The sequence below is a fragment of the Orbicella franksi genome, chromosome 1 (assembly GCF_964199315.1).
Source record: "Orbicella franksi chromosome 1, jaOrbFran1.1, whole genome shotgun sequence".
Classification (NCBI taxonomy): Eukaryota; Metazoa; Cnidaria; class Anthozoa; order Scleractinia; family Merulinidae; genus Orbicella; species Orbicella franksi.
Genome location: NC_138145.1, coordinates 26,913,255 through 26,934,325, shown reverse-complemented (window position 1 = coordinate 26,934,325; position 21,071 = coordinate 26,913,255). Strand labels below are relative to the sequence as shown.

At 42.7% G+C, this 21,071-nt stretch overlaps 3 protein-coding genes across 4 annotated transcripts; 2 read left to right on the top strand and 1 right to left on the bottom strand.

Moving 5' to 3' along the window:
• Window positions 1-570: 570 nt before the first annotated feature.
• On the top strand, window positions 571-8,977 carry LOC145500020 (uncharacterized). 2 transcript variants are annotated; one of them, XM_081479531.1, is made up of 3 exons: window positions 571-1,645; window positions 2,072-2,228; window positions 5,144-8,977. In XM_081479531.1, the coding sequence occupies exons 2-3, from the start codon at window positions 2,074-2,076 to the stop codon at window positions 7,263-7,265; spliced, it is 2,277 nt and encodes a 758-aa protein (XP_081335657.1). In that variant the 5' UTR covers window positions 571-1,645; window positions 2,072-2,073; the 3' UTR covers window positions 7,266-8,977. The 2 variants fall into 2 exon arrangements, with proteins under 2 accessions (XP_081335657.1, XP_081335660.1); XM_081479534.1 differs by lacking the exon at window positions 571-1,645 and having other exon boundaries at window positions 1,656-2,228.
• A 3,324-nt stretch (window positions 8,978-12,301) lies between these two features.
• LOC145500033 (uncharacterized) lies at window positions 12,302-14,114 on the bottom strand. Its single transcript, XM_081479543.1, has 2 exons — window positions 13,998-14,114; window positions 12,302-13,906 (listed from the first exon to the last, which is right to left on the bottom strand). Exons 1-2 carry the CDS (start codon window positions 14,106-14,108, stop codon window positions 12,902-12,904), a joined length of 1,116 nt encoding a protein of 371 aa, XP_081335669.1. The 5' UTR covers window positions 14,109-14,114; the 3' UTR covers window positions 12,302-12,901.
• A 488-nt stretch (window positions 14,115-14,602) lies between these two features.
• LOC145490810 (uncharacterized) lies at window positions 14,603-18,365 on the top strand. The gene is made up of 3 exons (XM_081469942.1): window positions 14,603-16,058; window positions 16,750-17,515; window positions 17,894-18,365. Exons 1-3 carry the CDS (start codon window positions 14,603-14,605, stop codon window positions 18,363-18,365), a joined length of 2,694 nt encoding a protein of 897 aa, XP_081326068.1.
• Window positions 18,366-21,071: the final 2,706 nt, after the last annotated feature.

Genomic DNA, 21,071 nt, shown 5'->3' with positions numbered 1-21,071 from the left:
GAATATGCTATATTGGGATTGACATTTTAAATGTAGAAGGCTATATCATTTACAAACCCCAAACAACAATAATTGAAGTGATAACCATTGTTATTTTGGGTTGTTAAGTAGCCAATCAGAAGCCTCAATTCAGCCATGCGTGCAATGGTCTATTGAAAGGAAACAATCGCATGTTGACAATGTCTTAGCATAAATTAATTTGTCGAATTCCTCAAAGAGAATCGAAGATGAAAAGCATTATTGATACGCGAGCCCATGAATTTTACGTTACAACAATCAAATGGAACATTTGAAGGTATGTAGAAAATCCCCTCAGATTGGTTGGACAATCATGAATGTTCAGTTTTTTTTTTGTTTTTTTTTGCGGGTTGCTTCGTGTGACTGATTTTTAAGTCAAGCATCTGAGAAACGATCATGATTCTCAAGTTCCCACAGTAACTTTTTGATCCCCTCTATAAAATCAAAGAAGTACCACAATTGGCAGGTGAACATTGGTTGATCTGTTACTTGTGAAGCTCATACCCTCCAAGTTGGTTTGCATAGCATACCCTTCTGAACGTTATTGCAGCAGTTTATTACAAAGGGGAATCACCCTTTTCAAAGTGAGTAGTAAGATTTTTCGGTGAGTGAAGAAAACGCAAAGTATCATTTGGAGTTGCACCATTGGTGGAACACCTCTTTCCTGTAACATGGGCAAATGGTAACAGCACAACTCCTTGGGTACTTTTCTTGTTTATCCCTAGGCGAGAAAAGATTACTGATTGTTTATCAAGTCTTTTACTGCCTGCCGACAATTACTCAGTGGCATCCAACCAATCACAGGGTGTTATCACAAGTGGATTAGTAAACGTCATGAGTGCTGCCAATAACACCTGCACACAAACTTGTCAAACCAGTTTGACCGCTTTCCCGGATGTCAACTTGATTACGTCATCCTCCTTTACAGTACAGCTCCTGTTGCCCAGGCAACGGTCAGATCTGATAGCGTTTTCCAGATTTTGATTGGTCTATTTAGCAGCTGATTGACAGGTTGTCGGTTTCAACACAGCGGGTGTGGGAGCCGACTTTTTGTGCACACGTCTATCAGAAGGTTTTGTGGCGTTTGATTTCATGTTCCCGCCCCTGCCTCTTTTGCTTGAAAATCCCACATACTTTTCTGCTCGACAAGAGGAAATTAAGGAAGACTTTCGGTGTCAGTTTCGAGTTCAAACTCCCACGAGGATTCACGATTCATCCCAAAACGATATTCGACGATTCCAGTACATATTTGATATCTTTCAACGAGCGACCAGACTTCCACCGCCATTGTATGTGTCGTGTTCTCTGTTGCAAAACACCACATGGCCGCCGAATGAAAGGAACTGCAGTTGCTGTTGGTTTCTGAAGTTCGTTGGTTGTTTCATCGGCTTTTGACGTCAAGGAAGGGACTGAATCGACAAGAAGAATCAAAGCCGAGAAATTGAAACGACCCTTACTGCCCGCCGTCGTTGTTGGAAGCAGACTAAATAATCGTTTTTTTACCATTCGCTGCACAAATTATATTCGGTGAGCCTCGTCCTCGAGCCGGTCACGTTCACCTGGCAAGTGGAATATAATCCAGTGAATGTGCAGCTTCGTCCTTGAAAATACTTCATCAAATAGCAAGGTATTTGTGGTTCTAGTTTGTTAATGTCGCTAGTGAAATAACGACAGGAAATTTTTACACTTTAAGTAGTCATTCCCTTCCGTTACAAATCGTGCTGTGTCGTGTCAGCCATATTGCATTGGCGCCAAATTCTAGTACAGTGGAAGATACTGCAAGCCTAAATCGTATTTCTGTCATCATGATTACTGCTAATGGTTATTTCTCAACATTTCGGTAAACAGATTCTTTGGCTGTCTTTTGTCCCGGTTGTAAAAAGAAATACACACGAAAATTTGTCACGCGGGGAAAGGCCGCTGTTTCAACATTTTGCCGGCAAATTTATGGGGGATCATTCCCTTTGTTTTGATTCAAAATTCTAAATGGGTTCTGTCGGATCTGAAGATGCTTATGTCAAGTTCTAACTTGCACTATCTTTGCACGATCCAGGTATGGCATCTGAAACTGTATCAAAGGGTTCTAAACGCTTGAAGTTATCGCCAAACGACGATGATGTGAAAAATTGTACAACGAACGAGCAGAGTCAATCAATTGACTCGACTTTGGATGAGAAAGCAATCAAGTCTGTCGACAAGGATGAGGCGATGTAAGTGAGACTTCATGTTGTGGAATCGAAGGGGTATATCGGGATGTTTTTTTTTAATTATCTTTTCTCAGTAAAACCAGTGAAACGATTTAAGAGAAAACGAAGCCCATGAACTGTCATATTCTGTTGTTTGACACGTGTTGTGGAATAAGTGTTTTATCGAACACTTTGTTATTTTTTTTTTTCTTTGATTTTTAGCATCCTCGTTTCTGTAGCCATATGAACAGCTTTAATTTGAGTTCAACTTTGTACTGTCGAAATCACACCTGCACCACAAGCCAACTCGCTGTTTTAATTTTTACTTTGCTTTGATCGCGACTTGACAAAGCATTGAAGCTTTTTGTCGCCAATATTGATGACCGAGGCTCCCCGTTGATACATAGCCAGTTCATGGTATCGACAGTAAACTACCCTCAGAAATCGAAAAAGAAATCTTTTAAAGTTTGGGATAAAGCCCCGTAACTTGAAAAGCAGATAAGAAATAATTTTGAAGTCGCTTGCTTTTAAATTTCTCTGTTCTGAAGTCTTTTGTTGTCACTAAAAGCTTGTCTGAATTTTTAAATCATTTATCATAATCTAAAGAGATCACTTCTTTGCCGTTATTAAAATGGAGTGTTAAAACATAAAAGCAGAATTCTCAAATGTCTATTGGTAGTATTTTATCCCAAGTCAATTAACTTTACATCACAACTCGACGAACATTACACCAGGACATAACGCTCTGTAGCTTGATTGTATTGTTCTTCAGTTGAGCTTTTGTAGTATTTTAAAGTAATTTTCATTTTCCTTGACTACACACTCCATGCCAACACCAAAAGACAAGCAATCAGCCAACATATTGGCTACTTAGATCCAAAAACACTATTTCATAAATATTTTTCTTTCTATAATTTTGATCATTCGCCCAATGAAAGTGAAAATGTCACTTGCCAGAGCAATCAAAGTTTGCTTCATTATTGATCATGAACTCCTTGAAAGTGATGTGTTTGGGTTCAAAAGTTAAGGGGACATAATACTACTTTCTTGAACTGGGTTATCAAACTTTCATTTCCACATGAGATATCCAATTTTTATCCACACAACTCCCTATGGAGGGCAACCTCCAGCAAGAACTTTTCTAAGGAAAAGTTTTGAACCCCTTGGATGCAAACTTCAAAGGTGCCAAGAACAAAGCACTATGGGTGGTGCTGTAGAAAAATGAAATGTCAGCATCAGCTGAAACCTTCCACATATTAATACAGTGGAACCTCCAGTTGCGACCACCTCGCGGAAGTGACCACCTTTCGATGACCAGTTTTCCAAAATACCAAAGTTTTCTAGTCATATCACTACATTGGGAACCTCTTGTAAGCGACCACCTCTCATAAGCGACGGCAACCACTTTCAAAGCTTAAAGTTTGAAATTTTCTTTTGTTTTTAACCTTCCGTAAGCGACCACTTGGCAGATAACAGAGTGGAAATTGGATAATAAGCTGTTGAAACATGGCATTCCTGGGTAGTACAAGAGACAGCAATTTCTCAATGGGAAGTATCAATTTTTTTTTCGAAATTGACTTTTTACGTGAATGAAACATTTAAAACATGGGTTAAGTCTCTGCAGTTACCTTATGCTAATGAGGCAAAATATTGACCCATTATGGTCTAAGCTCTCGTAAGCCACCACCTCCAGCAAGCGACCACTAAGGCTGGACATTTTGGGTGGTCGCTTACAGGAGGTTCAACTGTATCACGAAAATTTAGCTTTGGAATGATAAGCTTGGGGAATTTAATAGAAGTGCCTTAATTATCTAGCTAATTACATGAGGGCAATTTTCTTTCTGACAAATGTTGATAATGTGCTTGTGGTGTTGTTAGTTCTCTTTCCAAGTCTTCTCAGCTTGCTTACAAACTGGTGTGCCAAGGAGACTAACCAAGTGAATGCTGGTCAAGTCACAAAACGTGTTTGTGTACTAGTATTTTCTCAGTAAACAAATGAGCCTAATGTATTTTGAGAAAATACAAGTGACTCATGGGATATTCCATGGTATACCATGAGAGAGCGTTACACAACTATTTTAGACCATGCCTTAGAATATTCACTGGCCAACACAATCAATGTGATATATGCGCAGTGGGCAATGGGAAGGTCGGATGTAATACCATTGAATTTGCAACTGCTTTCCTGTATCCTGATGGGCTGTGTTTTCTATGGCATGGTATAAAATCCTGTAAAATGGTAACAGAAAAATTGTAACTGTGTTTAGAATGGAAATCTGCATCTAGCTTTCTAAATAGTTTCTAAAACAGTGATTTAGTCTGAAACAAATAGAGAAAATAAAGCATGCAGTTTATTGCTAAGCTACACCAATTACTCAGTGGGTGTTTAGTCAAAACATTCATACTCAGGTGTAAGGTCTTGCCACTATGGCTACTTGATTTCATATCACATTTGTATGAAGAGATACTGTTTTCGTACCAACTCCTACTTGGCCCAGATAATGTCATCTTTGCTTGGCAGGCAAACGCTACGCACAAGCCAACAGCTTGTGCTAGTTCTTGGTTTATTTTATTTTTTTTTTTTTCAATGTATGATTTGTTACTTGGTATTCGCTTACACTTATCTCTGCTTGGAAAGACTATTGTGAGGAATTTTTTTCTCAGTAGAGAGCCAAAACCATGTGTTCACTGACCAATCAATGCTAAATGCTCTTAAAATTAGCCACCCAGCATTTGAAAATAATGAAAAATGTCCAGCAGAGCGATGTGCTGACCTTCCAGAAACATTGTTATCACTGTGAACAATTTCTTTTCATTTCGGTTGGTGGTGATCTTGACGGGTAAAAACTATTCTGCCTGACTCTAGACTAAGGTAAACTGTTTTTACTTTCTCTGTTGTTTCACTTATTGAGGCCTGTTATTCCATTCTTCCCCGGCAGGCTGACGAAGAAAGACAGTGAGTTAGTTGTTATATCATCTTCCTCCTCTGACGAGGATTCTGACAAGGAAGTGAAGAAAGATGCAAGTGAACCAGTTGTGAAGAAAGAAAAAGACAAGGTGGACACCTCCTCCACTGATGTTGTGAACAAGGAATTACAATCAAATCCAATTGAATCAAGTGAACATCAGCCTAAAGCAGATATGACTATGACTAATGTAGAACAGAAAACAGGTAGCAAAGATTCAGACTCGGATGAGTGCATCTCACAAGAGGATCTTCTAGCGCAGTTGGGGTTGAGCTCTGTGAAAGAACTAAACAGAAAAGAAGCAACAAGCAGTAGTGACAACACTGCACCATCTGCTAATGCAAATGGTGTTGAGAAAAAGCCTTTGATTTCCCATAGGGCAAGAGAAAGTATTGTTGAATTCTTGAAAGTACCAAAACTGTCCTCTTTGGAAAGTAAGAAAAAAGTGAACGGTGAGACAAAGGCGGATGCTACTATTATTAATGGTGATACCAGTGATGGCTCAAGGCCAGATTCACCGCTTTCTGATGAAAATGATGATGACCTACTGGCAAAAGAAAAATTGATTGCCCACCTGAGGAATGAACTAAGGCAAGAGGAAGCTAAACTTCTCTTGTTAAAGAAGTTACATGCTGCACAAAATGATGTCAAGGGTAACTCCAGACAACAGAAAGAAAATGTTGTTGAGAAATCACAACCACAGGCAGCTGTTCCACAGGGAAACCAGCCAGTTAAATCCTCCATGCAATTGCTGCCTAAAAAAGGGCAGAACCTTCCTCCTCCACCACCACTGAAGGCATCAACAGTGTTAGCATCCTCCACATTTCATCCACCAAGAGACGTACCAGTACAACCTAGACTGCTGCCAAAAGGGAGTAGTACTGCCCAATCACAGCCTTCAAATACTGCTTCATCAAAGTTTGTAGGTTCTGCTGCACAGACCTTGAAGGAGTTTGCTGTGCAACAGCAGTCCATGCATCAACAGTCAGCCCAGCCACACTCAAAACCTGGGTCTTCTGCAATTGCTGACCTGCAGAATGTGGTTACATGCATGGCAAACTTAATTCAGCCAACTCCGTTGTATCCTCACAGTGGAGGCCGAGGCAGTCCAGTGTATTCAGCAGCTAATCAGCCTGCCCCTGTTCGCCCCACTCCTGTGAGAGCAAACAATGTCAGTAGCCTCCCAGCCAGTAGTGGATATGTGTCTTTTCAACATCACCTGCCCAGTGGCTCTCATCAGCATGGTGCTGGTGGCAAACAAGCTGCAGCCAAGATGGCATTGCGTAAGCAGTTGGAAAGAACCTTGCTTCAGATCCCACCACCTAAGCCACCTCCCCCTGAATGGTCCTTCATTCCAAGCCTTGGCAGTCCAGATTTTATGGTTTTGGTTGGATTAGAGTCTGTTGTGGATGTCATGGCTTCCAAAGATACCAAGGTTAAACAAAATGCTCCACTGCAAGAGCAAACAATAAATCCCAAAGTTTGTTCACGCTGTAACACTGATTTCTCACCTTCGTGGACAAAGAAACAAGACAATGATGGCTCAGGCTTAGTAACTGTGTGTGAGAAGTGTAGTACTGTCAATGTGAAGAAAGAGCTAAAAGCAGAGCACACAGCTCGCTTGAAGGCAGCATTCCTAAAAGCTCTCAAGCAAGAACAAGAGATAGAACAAAAGATAAATGACAGCCCTTCAATTGCTCCTAAGCCTCATCATCAAAGCCAAAAGTCATCTCCCCAGCCTCAGCTGGCACCTGCACCACCACGCCATCACATTGCACACCACCAACCCATCATGCATCACCATCACCAGCCTGTTCAACCTGGGCTCTATCACCATCACCAGCCGCACACCAACTCCCTCCTGTTTCAACTGCAGCAGCAACACCTCCAGCAGCAACACCAGGAGTTGGAAGCAGCGGCAAGACAACAAGCTGATGTAAGATGGCATCCCTACTTAAGTCAGCACCATCACTCTGGGTCACGTAACCCACAGCACCATCACAATTATGTATCGGACTCTGATAGACAATATTTGTTGGACATGATTCCTTCTTTGCCAACACCAACTCTTGGTTATGGCTCTAGTAGAATGTAGCTGGTGTACAGAAAAGAGTATCTTGAAGTGAGGACATCTTGGGCCTTGTTACGTATAAGTTAAAGTAATGTTCTATTAATTTTTGTATAGTATATGATAGTACGCACCAGGAATGTAACTGATTCATGTATCTCCTATTGCCTTGATCTTTAAACCGGTAACACGCTTGTTACTTTGTGGGTGAATTTGTATCAACAACAGGCAAGTAGATGGTTCACCCATAGCGTCAATGGCCCTTTATAACAGCCTTGCCATGTCATATTCCATTAAATTTTTTAAAGGGTATCTCTTAACTAGTGTGTGTAACATACATGTTCTGTGTATATTTATTACAAGACTGTGATGTGTTCTCCCGTCTTCACAGTGATTAGTGAACAAATCATGTTGACTCACACTACAGAAGGTACATCTGTGTGATTGTTTAAAACACTAGATTATTACTATTAGTCAAATATTTTTTACTTCCAGTTCCCCCACACTTTTTGAGAGGAATCCTTTAAAAATTTCTTGTAACCATTTTGCTCCTTTAGTGAAACCTCTACTGTAGTTATGTGATTCCAACATTTAATTCTGTTGAAAACTACTGGTTTGGTTCTTTCATGTGGTCCAAGAGCATTTTCTTTCTGTGGTATGTAGAAGGTACTGTGATGTAACAAGGCTCAAGTGTCAAACAGACTAAACATTTTTTTCAACGTAGCACTGTAGGACATTAATCTCTATATTAGACCTCTTCAGCTTGGGTGGTTTGTTTTCCTATTGCAGACCATGTGATGATACTCTTGAGAATTCTCGCTTTCAAATTTTTAAATAGTCGCATGTATATGTATGAATAATTTTAAGATGGATAAAAGAAAAATTCTCTAGAGTATCTCATGTGGTCTACAATGGGAAAATAAACCGCCCAAGCTAAAGAGGTCTATTGTATGACTATCTGTGCTTCTTCCATGCTTCCATCTTACATAACCTACGTAGTAAACGTTCCCTTTCCATTTCTAGGTGGGGAGATCGAGCAAGTGAGCAAACGAGCATGCCTAGGGTGAACAAAAATGGGGAGAAGTGGGGAGGGGGTGAGCAAAAGGAGGGGAAGGGGTGGGGAGGAAAGGAATCACCCCCAACCCCAACCCCTTATTTCTTTGCACTTAACTCGCAGTTTTGTTACCTTCACATGCCTCTGGAAATGAACGCCTGCTACACAGGCCACATCTTGCATAGAAGGCCATTCTTGTGTAAGATGACCAAATCTTTCATGTTCTCTCACAGTGGTTTGTTAAATATGATATCATAGCATGGTTATCATAGTCATTCATATAATGATCATAAGCAGCATTTCTACTCTGAAAGAAAAATGTCAAACTTGGATAATTTCAAGTTAAGTCCTAAATGATGAGTCCATAATAATTATTATCTGACATGGGTGCTACAAAGCACAGTAACCTTATATTCAAATCTCTTGCAAACTGATAGTTTCTTTGTCCTTGTTTGTCTACATTTCAACTAGATTGAAAACACTTCAAATAGTTCTGTACAAAATCTCTTAACACTTTTATGGCGAGAGGTGTCATTGTATTGCTTTGAATCTTTTGCTAAGTATTCTATTCCTTCTGAGCGAAAATGGAAACTTTTCAATGCATTATTTATTATGACAAAAACAATTGTTTCAGAGATACTATTCTGTAGCATATATTGAAGAATTAAAAATGGAGTTCTACTAATGCACTGGTGTACGTAATGTAGTTAGCTTGCTTTGTGAGCAGGGGAGAAGTCAAGTATTATACCTCCTTTAGAATGTGCAAATATTTTACTCGGCAAGTCGCAAAAGAGCAGGGATTCTGCTTCAGTCTGTAAAGCAGTTGCACTGGAACAAGGCTGGGTGGACATTTCATACGTTTTGTTCACCCTGATCTTCTTTCGCCACCTTTGTTTGGTGAAATGCAGGGAAGGTATATTCGTCATTGTTGAGATGAGTGAGTATAGTTTTCGTTTTGTGGACAGACCATTGCTCAGTAGATATATTACTGAACTAGCTTGTTCGCTCCGTATTGCGAAATGTCGGTCGAGTGCTACTCTTAAGCAAAGATCTGGGAACGAGATTAGGACCACCCGAGGCTCGGTTGCAAAACATAGAGCGAGACCGAACAAGCTTCAATACCAATGGTCTGGTCTAAACAAGTCAGACCCTTCTCTGCTTACGTGGTTTTTCGTTGTGCTTAAATAGTGACCGTTCGAAGAAAGCGTGAACTTTAAAAAAGGAAAACTTTCAAGTCATTTGCAAAGTCGAAAACATTCCTCCAAACGATGGCAATATTTCATCGCAACATTGTTGGGTTCAACATGTAGCGCGCGTTTGGCCACCCTGTTGCGACATGTTGGGTGTTGTTGGCTCAAATTTGACCATTTTCAAACTTGAGCCAACAGCAACCAACATGTCGCAACAGGGTGGCCAAACGCGCGCAACATGTTGCACCCAACGATGTTGCGTTGAAATGTTATGATCGTTTGGCCGGGGCTTTAGTAGCAAACTGGAACGTGCAATTCTTGTGCTTAAAAGCGAACTAGTGTGTCAGTGTGTCAGTAACTGATGACAAGGCACCACTGGCAGATAACAAAGATATCTTTGGCTGTAAAATCGATGTGATTGTGTTCAAACCCCTTGCTCTCAGTATTCATTTATTCATTCGATCACGCCTCCTTCCTGCCTACTTCCCCTCCTTCCTTTTTTCCTCATTCCTTCCTTCATTTATTTATCTATGTAGTAGTAGTAACTACGTTATTTACCTTAGTTTTGTTCGTGTCCTTTGATGAAGTGAATCATCACAGTCTGATTTACTGCTTTTAGATTAATAAAGTGTATTATCGTTTGTCTCACGATGTAGTCACTTGAGATGTAGATCGCTGGAGAGAAGAAACATCTGTCATCATCAGTAATCGCTGGAGAGAAGAAACATCTGTCATCTGTACTTGTTTCTAACGGATATCCCTCCTCTTTTGTACAGAAGATCACAAAGGCACGAACAACCCCAAGAAGAGAGCCTGTCGCGGAATTTAAATCCACCGCCGTTTTACCTTATGTCCAAGGAGTTTCGGAGTCTCTCCGCCGCTGCCTAGAACAACAAGGCATTCGCACCGTCTTTAAGTCCGACACGACACTTCGGTCACACTTAGTGCGACCAAAGGACACCGTCAACCCGGCTAAACAAGATGGTGTTGTCTACAGGATTCCCTGTGAGTGCGGCAAAGTCTACATCGGGGAAACAGGGAGATCTATGCAGGAGAGGATCAAAGAACACGACAGGGATATACGACTCGCCCGAACCCAGACCTCCGCCGTTTCTGAACACACCCACGAGACCGGCCACTATCCTATCTGGAATGAGGTCAAGTTTATTGATCGAGATCCTCACTGGTACACACGTAGGGTCAAGGAAGCTATTCACATAAGACTTCACCCTAACAACATCAACAGGGATAGTGGAATTGAAATTCCTGAAGCATGGATACCCACGATCAAGAAACACAACAACAGGAGAACGGTACAACAGCGGACCACTGAGGGAACAGCTACTCGCCGGAATAATGGAATAATAGGAGGATCGAAACGCACCAATCACAGCCGACCTTTGTGATATAAATGATACCGTGCAATCAGTCGACCTTATCGCCTGAAGAAGACTAGCAGTAAGCAGTCGAAACGTCGCGATCTACATCTCAAGTGACTACATCGTGAGACAAACGATAATACACTTTATTATTGCATCTACCACGATGAATAACAACAACCTGCTTTTAGATTTTCATTCATCTTTCCTTGACACATTGCGGGGACGTAAAGTGGGGACAAGCGCCTTCATTGGACGCTTGCTGCAGGGACGGTATGCAAGCTGGTGTACACAAAGCGGATATTGGTTCATTTCTATGTCGTAGCGGGGACAGTTGCAAGAGAAGTGCTCACGATGACATTTTGAAAATTGAGTCATCTTGTCCCTTCTAATGACACACGAATTTAAACCGGCTGAATTTCATGTAACACGTTTCGGGGACTAAATTGTGTCCTCGCAACAACCCGATAATTTTCTTCGAAAAAACGGACATGTCACACCAGGAAAACTGTCCCCTAGTGTGTGCCGACCTAGAAGAAAGGAAAAGCCGGCTTCCATTTTCTTAATTTGAACTTCAATATTACACGGGAAATGCGCAGTAAAGATGCACGCGTCGTAATGGTTTCATTAGTCCCCTAATAAGGTGTGCGCGCGACCGTTCGAAAGTAGCACGCGCTTTCTCAAAAGAGAGCAAAAATCAATTGTTACTCAGCTATAATGAGTAGAAACGTTGCGCTTAGTTACAAGCTAGGGAGAACAGTTCTTGTGATCAATAAAAAGCATATGATAAGAGTAAAATCAAACAAAATGAATCGTTCTGCTATTGGAAACTACTGCTGACAGATTACAAAGACAATTCTGCGAACTCGAGAAACGAGTCGACAACTACTTTGTTGATTTGGAGAAAGCTAAAGAAATGTGCCACCTAACACAGGCGGATGTTTAAAGATTCCAGTTGAAAGCCAAAAAGGACAAGGAGATAGCGAAGAAAGTTGAAGAAATACAAGCTAAGCTGTACTCGGCTATTAAAGAGAAAATGAAGGAGAAAGATACGACACCGCATGCGCGTGAAGACAAAATGCCTGACGCGGCGACGAGAAATGCTCTCCGGCATACAAGAAGTGCTCAAATGTGCCGATATGACAAGATTGTTTGCGCCTCAGTGTTTGACAGTGTAGCAGCGTATGTGCTGTTTAAAGTTACAAAACCATTCTTTTTTCTGAATTTCTCAACGCCTTAAAGGGGGCTTCCATGATGGAAGATGCGAAACGTTGAACTGTTCACTGCTGAACTATATTAACTGAGGCATAAAGGAAGATTTTAAGTAAAAAGCCATATTTGCTAATGTTCAAGCGAGTTAGTTACAAATTATATTTTGTACATTAAATTCTACAATTTTGACTTATTCACCGCAAAATATACAGTGCTTCTTGTGGCCTTGTTTTAGAATATGTTATGTGTAAAAACTTCTAAAGCGGAATCGAGAAAAATGTTATTACTGTCGGGCATCGTATTGATGCAATGAGATATAAGCAAAATTAAAGTACTCTGAAAATGTTTAAGTGCCTTGAACTGAGCACTTATGTCTACAGGGAGTGACTAATATCCATACAATTCATACGGACAAATGACTTCTATCAGTTGTCGGATTCCGCCTCACTATCAGCTGTGTTATGTAAAGTGTGCATATGAGCCAGTGGCACATCAGGCCGGAGCTTATCCTGGTCAGTTCTGTAGCATAATGGGACAAGGAGTATTTCTATTCCCCCCTGGATGGGATGATAGTCTATCATAGGGTTACCCCCCAGCATTAAGTTCGCCGGTGCCCATTTATACACCCGGGTTGAGGAAGGCACTGTTCATACATAGTGAGTAAAGTGAGTAAAGTGTCTTATCTTGCCCAAGAGCACAACACAATGTCCTCAGCCAGGACTCGAACCGATGGCCAACGAATGATAGTCTTTCACTGCTTTTTTCTATTTTTCACTCTGCTTGTTATCTTCCAACTTATTCCAGTCACGTCTCGTGCTTCTCGGTGACTTAAACTGCTTTTTCCTCTTTGTTTACCTCCGCGAACTCCTCGTTTGTTTTATCTTCTGTAGCTGCAGCTGTCTCGATCACTGAGGTCTTGTCATCTTTGTGGGCTTTTGTCTCTTCCTCCTTGATGTCTTCTACTTTTAAGAACGGGAGGTGTAGCACTTGACGTAAGTCTGCAATCGTAGCATTGCCGTGAAGTATATCTTTTAAGCGTGTATCATCTTTGAAAATATTGGTAATTTCATCTACATCATCGGCCGGATCGAAACTCTCCTTGAATAATTTGCATGGCAACTTAATAGTTTGAACGTAGATTGACTCATCGAGAACGGGAAGCCACTGAAAATCTTTCAGCTTGTCCAATAAACGCGTATCACTCATTGTTTTGAAATCCACACATAAGCCCGGATAACTGAGTCCAGGATTCGTTTGATGAATCGGAACCAGAATTATGCCAAGCTTTGCTTTCACATTGTTATGCTTCAAGTGCGCCTGCAAGAGTTCACGGTACACTAAACACTGATACAAAGGTTTTTTAAAGTATTCAGCCTTTTCCCACCATTGACATAAATCTAGTAAATCTGTTTTAGTAGTTGTCTTCCAGTCAACAACAAAAACCTCAAGGACATCTTTTTCACTTCCTCGAAAAGCAACAGCATCCATTTTTCCGCTCCAGAAATCCACCTGTCTTTCTCTCGTGACGGCGTAGCCAGAAATACTTACTTCCGCTTGACTGAATTCGCAACGAAATTTCCTTTCTATCTTTTCCAACAGCTCGCCTTCTGTACCGTCTCTTCTGCCTTTGTTGATTTGGTCGGCTAACCTTCGGTGACTTTCTTGTCCCTTCTGTTTTGGCGATGATTGTGTAGTCTGTCCGCCTCTATCCTGCTTGTTCTCGAGCGGTTTATTTGCGGCTTTCCTACTTGTCGCCTCTCTCAGATCTATCAATATCCGATCATCAAATGAATCCTTCACCGCTTTTACCTTAGCTTTTGCTTTTTGCCGAAACTACATGGAGAATTAAAAAACGAGATCGAAATAAGAGAAGACAAGTAAATGCAATTATTGACGGCACAACCACGTCACGAACTAAACTTACGTCTGATCCTAAAGTTTCCGCTGCCGAAGAAGGATGTTTTGGATTTCCAACCAACTTTTTCTTTAGGACGTCGGAGACTTTTTTTCTGTCGCTTTCCCTTGCACAGGCCATGTTTGTCTTCACTTGCAAGATTAATAATTTATCAGCTAGTCTTGTGTATGGGGTATTTACACTGTATAACAAAAATTAGCGCAAGCAGCTGACACACATAGAGACTACTGGTTCTGTGACAGATGTGTAAGCAGGACTGTTTTCAGCTGCTAAAACTACTCCCACCGTTAAAACCCGCGCTCAATCGCTTTGCTTTATCGCGCGGGTTTTAACGGTGGGAGTAGTTTTAGCAACTGAAAACAGTCTTGCTTACACATGCTGTGCACAGAACCAGTAGTCTCTATGTGTGTGTATTCTGTTTACACATCTGTCACAGAACCAGTAGTGTGTGTTTCACAAAATGAAAGAAAGAAAACAAAGCGCGGAAAGGATATGCAGGGTCAGCAGGGTATTGTTCCGATTCCGAAGCATCGGCGTAATGCGATCGCGTTTAAAAAAAAGTGTCACAGAAATTTTTCCAGTTGAACAAGTATCTGCACAGTATATACGCCGACATGGCTGCCGCAAGATATTCGTCCGATGTTCTGCAAATGTTTTACGGCCGAATACCAACAGGGGTAAACAGAAACCAACGTGAACCATTTCAACCACAAAAAGTACCAGTATTCGGCCGGTTCCAAACATATCAATATAATAACCCTGATCTCCGTACATGGAGAATGGATGTATCCGAAAGAAATCCAAACAAAAAAGATCTCTTGATGTTCGCAAGAGAAAATAAAGAAAAGTTCACCGATTTGGCTGAACAAGAAGTCCAAAGGTTAAAAAGCGCAAAAGTAAGTTTTGCGTTAGAAGTAAAGTTTTCAATAGAAAGAGACGGAAAAACGCAAGACATGAAGCACTTTTTCCGTGACAAAAATAACCAACCGAACCTTTTCATGAGGCTAGATAAAGCCCAGATAGAGAAAAAATTTGACGAATTTATTGAAAACACAAAAGGAGAAATAGAGCACTGGTCAGAGAGGGGATCAGGATGGGAAGTTGATAAAATAACGATTGCATACGTAGATGTCGAAATCTATCGTCCAATTCCTGGAGGAACCTATTTGCCTCTTCCAGCTTGGCTGGCGAACAAGAAGGCAATAATAAACGGGAAAAACACAGACAACGAATGCCTGAAGTGGGCTCTTAGAGCTGCTCTATTTCCTGCACCGAAAGGTAAGATCCCAAATAGACCAAGCAGCTATCCGGTTAACGACGGTATTAACTACGAAGGCATCGTTTTCCCAACACCAATAAAACAGATAGACAAGCTTGAGGCTCAAAACAAAAACCTCGCAATAACCGTATTTGGCTGCGAAAACAAGAATGTGTTCCCGCTCAGGCTAAGCGGCAGAAGAGAAGAAAAGAATGTGAAGCAGGTAAACCTGATACTAATTGAGTCGGGGGCAACACAGCACTACTGTTGCGTAAAACGGGTAAGCGCTTCGCTGTTTGACAAGTCATTGAACAATAAAACACACTATTGCTTGATGTGCTTATCACGTTTCACAAAAGCTAACTTGCTCGAGGACCACAAAAAATATTGCAATGGTGTGAACGGCGTGCCGACAAGGATTGAGATGCCGGAGGAGGGGAAAAACACCCTTTCTTTCCAAAATCATAAAAAACAGATGAAGATGCCCTACGTGATATACGCGGACTTCGAGGCTTTAGTCAGAAAGATTCCAGGCTGTGAGCGTGGGCCAGAGAACAATCAAAAAAGCTACACAGAGAAGACCGAAAGGCATGAGGCATGCGGGTATTCTTACATGGTTGTGAGAAGCGACGGTGAAGTTTCAGGGTCAAAGGTTTACAGGGGTGAAAACGCGGTGGGAACGTTTTTAAGTGACATTCTGCAGGAAGAGGAGAAAATAAGAGAGAGTTTGGCCGTACCAAAGCCTATTGATATGAAGAATGAAGACTGGGAAAAATTCAAAAATGCGAATGATTGCCATATTTGTAACAAAAGTTTGATAAAAGACGAATTCTTAGACTCAATACCCGTCTGCGACTATAACACAGGCCACTATTGCGGCCAAAGTCACAAAGATTGTTATTACGTGGCACTCAAAAAAATAAAATTTGTTGGGCCAAAAAGAGAAAGAAAACAAAAACACAAAATAGACAAATGGATTGAAAAAAATCAGGAAACATGTTTGTTCTGCGCAGAATCTTTGATGAAGCAAAACTACAGAGACGCAGTAAAAGACCATTGCCACATAACGGGCAGGTACCGCGGAGTCGCGCACAGCGAATGCAATAAGAAATTGCGAATAAATCACAAGACGGACCAAATACCAGTTGTATTCCACAACCTGAGGGGCTACGACGCACACCATTTAATGCAAGCGATGTCACAGCTGCAGAAAGAGGTGAAATGCGTCGCCAACAACATGGAGAAATGCATCACATTTTCAGTCGGAGGTCTGCGTTTCATAGACAGCTTGAACTTTTTGCAAGGAAGCCTTGATTCACTCGTAAGTGCAACACCGAAGGAGTCATTGAAAATAACATCAACGATTTCGAAAGGCAGCGACCTTCTTTACAAAAAAAGGGATCTACCCTTACGAGTACATTGACTCATGGGAGAGATTTAGCGAGACAAGGCTTCCGGACAAAGAGAAGTTTTACAGCAAGCTGAACGACGAGCACATAACAGACGAAGAGTACTCGCACGCGCAGGGTGTCTGGGAGGCTTTTGGATGCAAAACGCTGGGCGATTATCACGATCTTTACGTGAAAACGGACGTCGCGCTGCTGGCGGATGTTTTTGAGAACTTCCGAAACCTATGCCAAGAGCAGTACGGGTTAGATCCAGCGCACTATTTCACGTCGCCAGGCCTCTCCTGGGACGCGCTCTTGAAAAAGACGGGGATCGAGCTTGAGCTATTCACAGACCTTGAAATGCATCTCTTCGTGGAAAGGGGAATGCGGGGCGGAATCTCCATGGTGAGCAAGAGATACGCAAAGGCGAACAACCCGCTAGTACCGGACTATGACCCAAGCAAGCCAAAAAAATTCATCATGTATCTCGACGAAAACAACCTTTACGGATGGGCAATGAGCAAGCCCCTCCCGAAAAGAGATTTCAAATGGAAAAGTGTTATGTCCACAGAGGAGGAGATCCTGAAGAAGAAAGAAAACGCAAAGAATGGTTGGATTCTTGAGGTTGATCTTGAATATCCTGCAGAACTGCACGAGGAACACAACGGCTATCCCCTGGCGGCGGAGAAAAAGGTCGTGAAAAAAGAATGGATGTCGGCCTACCAAAAGAGGCTGATGAAGGACCTGGAGCTGAAACCCCCGGACAGCAAGAAGCTGCTGCTGACGCTTGAGGACAAAAGCAACTATGTCGTGCATTACAGAAACTTGCAGTTTTATCTGAAGCAGGCCATGAAACTGAAGCGCGTGCATAGGGTGTTGGAGTTCGAACAAGAATGCTGGATGGAGCCATACATCCGGATGAATACAGAATTCAGGAAAAAAGCAAAGAGCTACTTTGAAAAGAACTTTTACAAGCTCATGAATAACTCGGTTTTCGGCAAAACCATGGAAAACCTGCGTAACCGCGTTGACATAAAAATAGTGCGCACCAATGAGGCGAAGAGAATAAGGAAACTGGTTGCCAGCCCTCTGTTCTCAAGGCACGTTTTCTTTTCAAACGACCTGGTCGGAATCCACATGCGAAAAAGCAAGCTGCTTCTCAACAAGCTGGTCTACACGGGGATGACGATCCTTGACAACAGCAAGATCCTGATGTACGACTTCTTTTACAACAAGCTAAAAAAACAATACGGCTCAAGGTGCGAGCTCTTGTGCACAGACACTGACAGCCTTCTGATTGAGATTGAAACGGATGACGTCTACAAAGACATCGAAACGAACAATAATCTGTATGATACGAGCGACTACCCGAAGGAGCATCCACTCCACTCAAACAACAACAAAAAGGTCTTGGGCAAAATGAAAGACGAATGTGCCGGAACCCCCATTGCAGAGTGTGTGTGTCTGAGACCGAAAATGTACTCCATCCTGAAGGCGGACGAAAAAAATATCAAAAAAGCAAAGGGCGCAAAAAAGAGTGTTGTCAAGAAACAAATAACGCACGAAAAGTACAAGGAAACGCTTTTCGTTGCGGAGCAGCAATGGCATGGAATGAACATTCTTCGAAGCGAGGGGGACGAGATCTACGGCATACATCTAAACAAAATTTCGCTTTCGCCGTTTGATTCAAAGCGATGGATAGGCGAAGATGGTATCCATACAAAAGCTTAGGGGTACACCAGCTTTGATATATTGCCTACATTAACGGATGATGAACTTAGAGAGTTAGAAGCTGAAGTTTCAAAGTTGTTCTGGGGGTAATTGTGTGTTTGGAGGGACAACGAGCAGTTCTTCACACACGAAGCCGCGCTTGGAACCGTCGCGCAGATAGTAGGGAACGGCTTGATCCGGTTTGGTGAAAGATCTTTCAATGCTGTAAACTTTCAAAGACCGGATTGGATCCGTGGCTCTTTTTACACCACCTTCAAGCTCGCCGGGCTGGTAGAGATAACGAACTTGGACAAGAGAGGGGAGTATTTTTTCGCTTTTTCCAACAGGCCTTGAATAAGGTGTCGATGGCCTTGCATAAACAGCTTTTTCTTTGATGGCAAAGGCAGGTTTCTTGCCGATAAGGCTTGTGACCTCGTCGTTCAAAGCCGAAACAACTTCTGGAAGTCTTTTCACCCAGGCAGTGGACCGCTGGCCCTCAGGGAGTAGCATTTCCAAGGCGTACAGGTGCCCGAACAAGCGCTCAGCCAGGGTGCGGTTGAAACTTTCAACAATGGCCTGGTCGCGGTGAATGTCAACGCGCCCGCGCCGGATATATGTTTTGTGCTTTTCCATCTCTTGTGTGACAGCGCCCATGAATTCGCGCCCGGGGTCAACCTGCAGCATTTCAGGCCATTTAAGAGGCGCGCGCTTGTAAATCTTCTGAAAGGCCTGGGCGACCTCATCGGAATTTTTCGAAGTCAGGGGTTCGGCCTCTTTGTAGCGGCTAGCCACGTCGACAACGGTCCGCGTGTATTTGAAAACTTTGCGCCCGCGGGGCAGTTTGTCGTGCGGCAGAAAAAGGTCCGCCTGGTGGACCGAGTTGGGTGTGGGAATGTCGAATTTCGGCCGAGGAATTCGCCTCGGCGCGGGGAGGAATATCTGCCAGAGCGCTTGCCTGATCAGCCACCTTTTTGCGGTTTCTTCAGGTACCTTGGCGGCTTCGGCTAATTTTTTGATCGCGGCGATACCTTTCCAGTAGCCCCCGGGGCCGTAGTATATCTTTGCGAGTTTGGCGTCCATAGCGTTACTATAAGTAAGGCGTAAAAAAGTTTAAAGGAACCGGAAGGCTGCGTAGCCCAGAGCGAGCGCCCCGGCGCCCACGAACACGAGTTCACCATTTTTCTGCTGCTCGCTTGGTTGATAGAAATCTTAGAACTTGGGCTCTTTAGGGGGTATCATTCGTTCATCAGGATGCGCCTGGTTGTAGAGTTTGAAGGCATAGTCAGTGTTGGTGAAGTTCTGCTTGGCCTCTGCCTTTGTTTGCGCGTTAGAAGCAATCCAGTCGAGAAGTTTGGTGCGGTCGCGAGTGTATTTGGCGTAAGCCGCTTGGTACGCCTCGAGAGCTTTGTCATGGCGCTTTTTTTCTTCAAGTGCAGCTTTGTCGCCCCCGCCAAGCGCCCTCGCCAGATAATTGCCACCGATAAAAGCCGTGGCGTTCAACATAGCCCCGCCAACCATAATCGCGATGCTTGCCATGGTGTTATTATATATCAGGGTCTTTTTTAAATCATTAATTTCAGACGCTGGTGGGAAGGATTTTTTGGTCCTCGAGGTACTGTTTGAGCGCAATGCTACCCGCCATGACGGCGGTGAACTTCACGTAATTCATCGCACTGCTGCTGGGATCAGAAATAAAATTCTCTTTTACAATCTTTTTTGCGGCCCAGCCGATGCCAGCGGCTAAGCCAGTGAGAGTAGCGGCGTCCATGATGGTCTTAACAAGCTTGTTTTCGGACATGGTGCGTTTGATATAAGGAAAAATAACAAAAGTTTAAAACAAAATTATTTTTACTCATCTTCTTCTTCTTCTATTATTATTCTTCTCTTTTCTTCTTCTATCATTCTTCTTATTCTTCTCCTTTCTTCTGCGTCCTTATCAATAAATGGTGCGCTCAAAAGAACAAAGGTGTATCAGCAACCTTGCCGCTGATGTTAAAATATAGAAACCAGATACCAAAAATAGCGGCTGAATTGACGAGAATCTGGGGAAAGTCAGCTCTGAACATGTTGAATATATTTCACTCGGAAAAGATTAAATCATTTTTTTAAAACCTTTTGGCTGTGTCGCGAGAGCAGTTTCTGGCTCAACACGCGCGGGCTCAGGTGCGGGCTTAGGCGTTTTTTTGTCGAATACGGTCTTGAGCTCTTCCCGTTTGTAATAAATCCCGACCAGTAAAACGACAATGCTGGCAACAGCAAGCCATTGGGTGGTGCTGAGGCCGCTAATTTTTTCTCCGCTGAACTTTGGGCTTTCGCCCTCTGTAGTCGGGGCTGGCTCAGGGGCCGCTGTGGTGGCTTTCGCCTTGCTGCTTGCCATATATGCCTCAGCCGCTTTTTTCTGTTGTTCCCGGGCCAGCCGCGTTCTTTCAGCAACCATTTTTCCAGCAGCCACACGCTTGGGATTTTTTACGCGCAGCGTTGCCGTTGTTGCAGTTGGAGTTGTCGCTTGCTGTGTGATATCGGCGGCAGGTGCTGCCTGGGTCTCGCCCTGCGTATGCGCCGTGACGGCAGGTGCGCTCTCGGATTGTTCGGTTGACATGATGTGCAAATATAATAATGCTTACAAATTCACTCAGGATTTGTCCGCAATCTCTCAGCGGTTGTTGAGGATTGCTCTTCCGATTTTACTTCGGCCTTTCTCTCCAAATGCGAGTTAAAATCAATATG

Excerpts from the sequence above, each read along its gene's own strand:
- LOC145500020 (XM_081479531.1), top strand. The coding sequence starts at position 2,074 with ATGGCATCTGAAACTGTATCAAAGGGTTCTAAACGCTTGAAGTTATCG. Across the intron at positions 2,229-5,143 it reads GTCGACAAGGATGAGGCGAT|GCTGACGAAGAAAGACAGTG; the intron begins GTAAGTGAGACT and ends CTTCCCCGGCAG.
- LOC145500033 (XM_081479543.1), bottom strand. The coding sequence starts at position 14,108 with ATGGCCTGTGCAAGGGAAAGCGACAGAAAAAAAGTCTCCGACGTCCTA. Across the intron at positions 13,907-13,997 it reads CGGAAACTTTAGGATCAGAC|TTTCGGCAAAAAGCAAAAGC; the intron begins GTAAGTTTAGTT and ends TTCTCCATGTAG.
- LOC145490810 (XM_081469942.1), top strand. The coding sequence starts at position 14,603 with ATGGCTGCCGCAAGATATTCGTCCGATGTTCTGCAAATGTTTTACGGC. Across the intron at positions 16,059-16,749 it reads TTGCCATATTTGTAACAAAA|ACGAAGAGTACTCGCACGCG; the intron begins GTTTGATAAAAG and ends AGCACATAACAG. Across the intron at positions 17,516-17,893 it reads CGCGTGCATAGGGTGTTGGA|GTGCGAGCTCTTGTGCACAG; the intron begins GTTCGAACAAGA and ends ATACGGCTCAAG.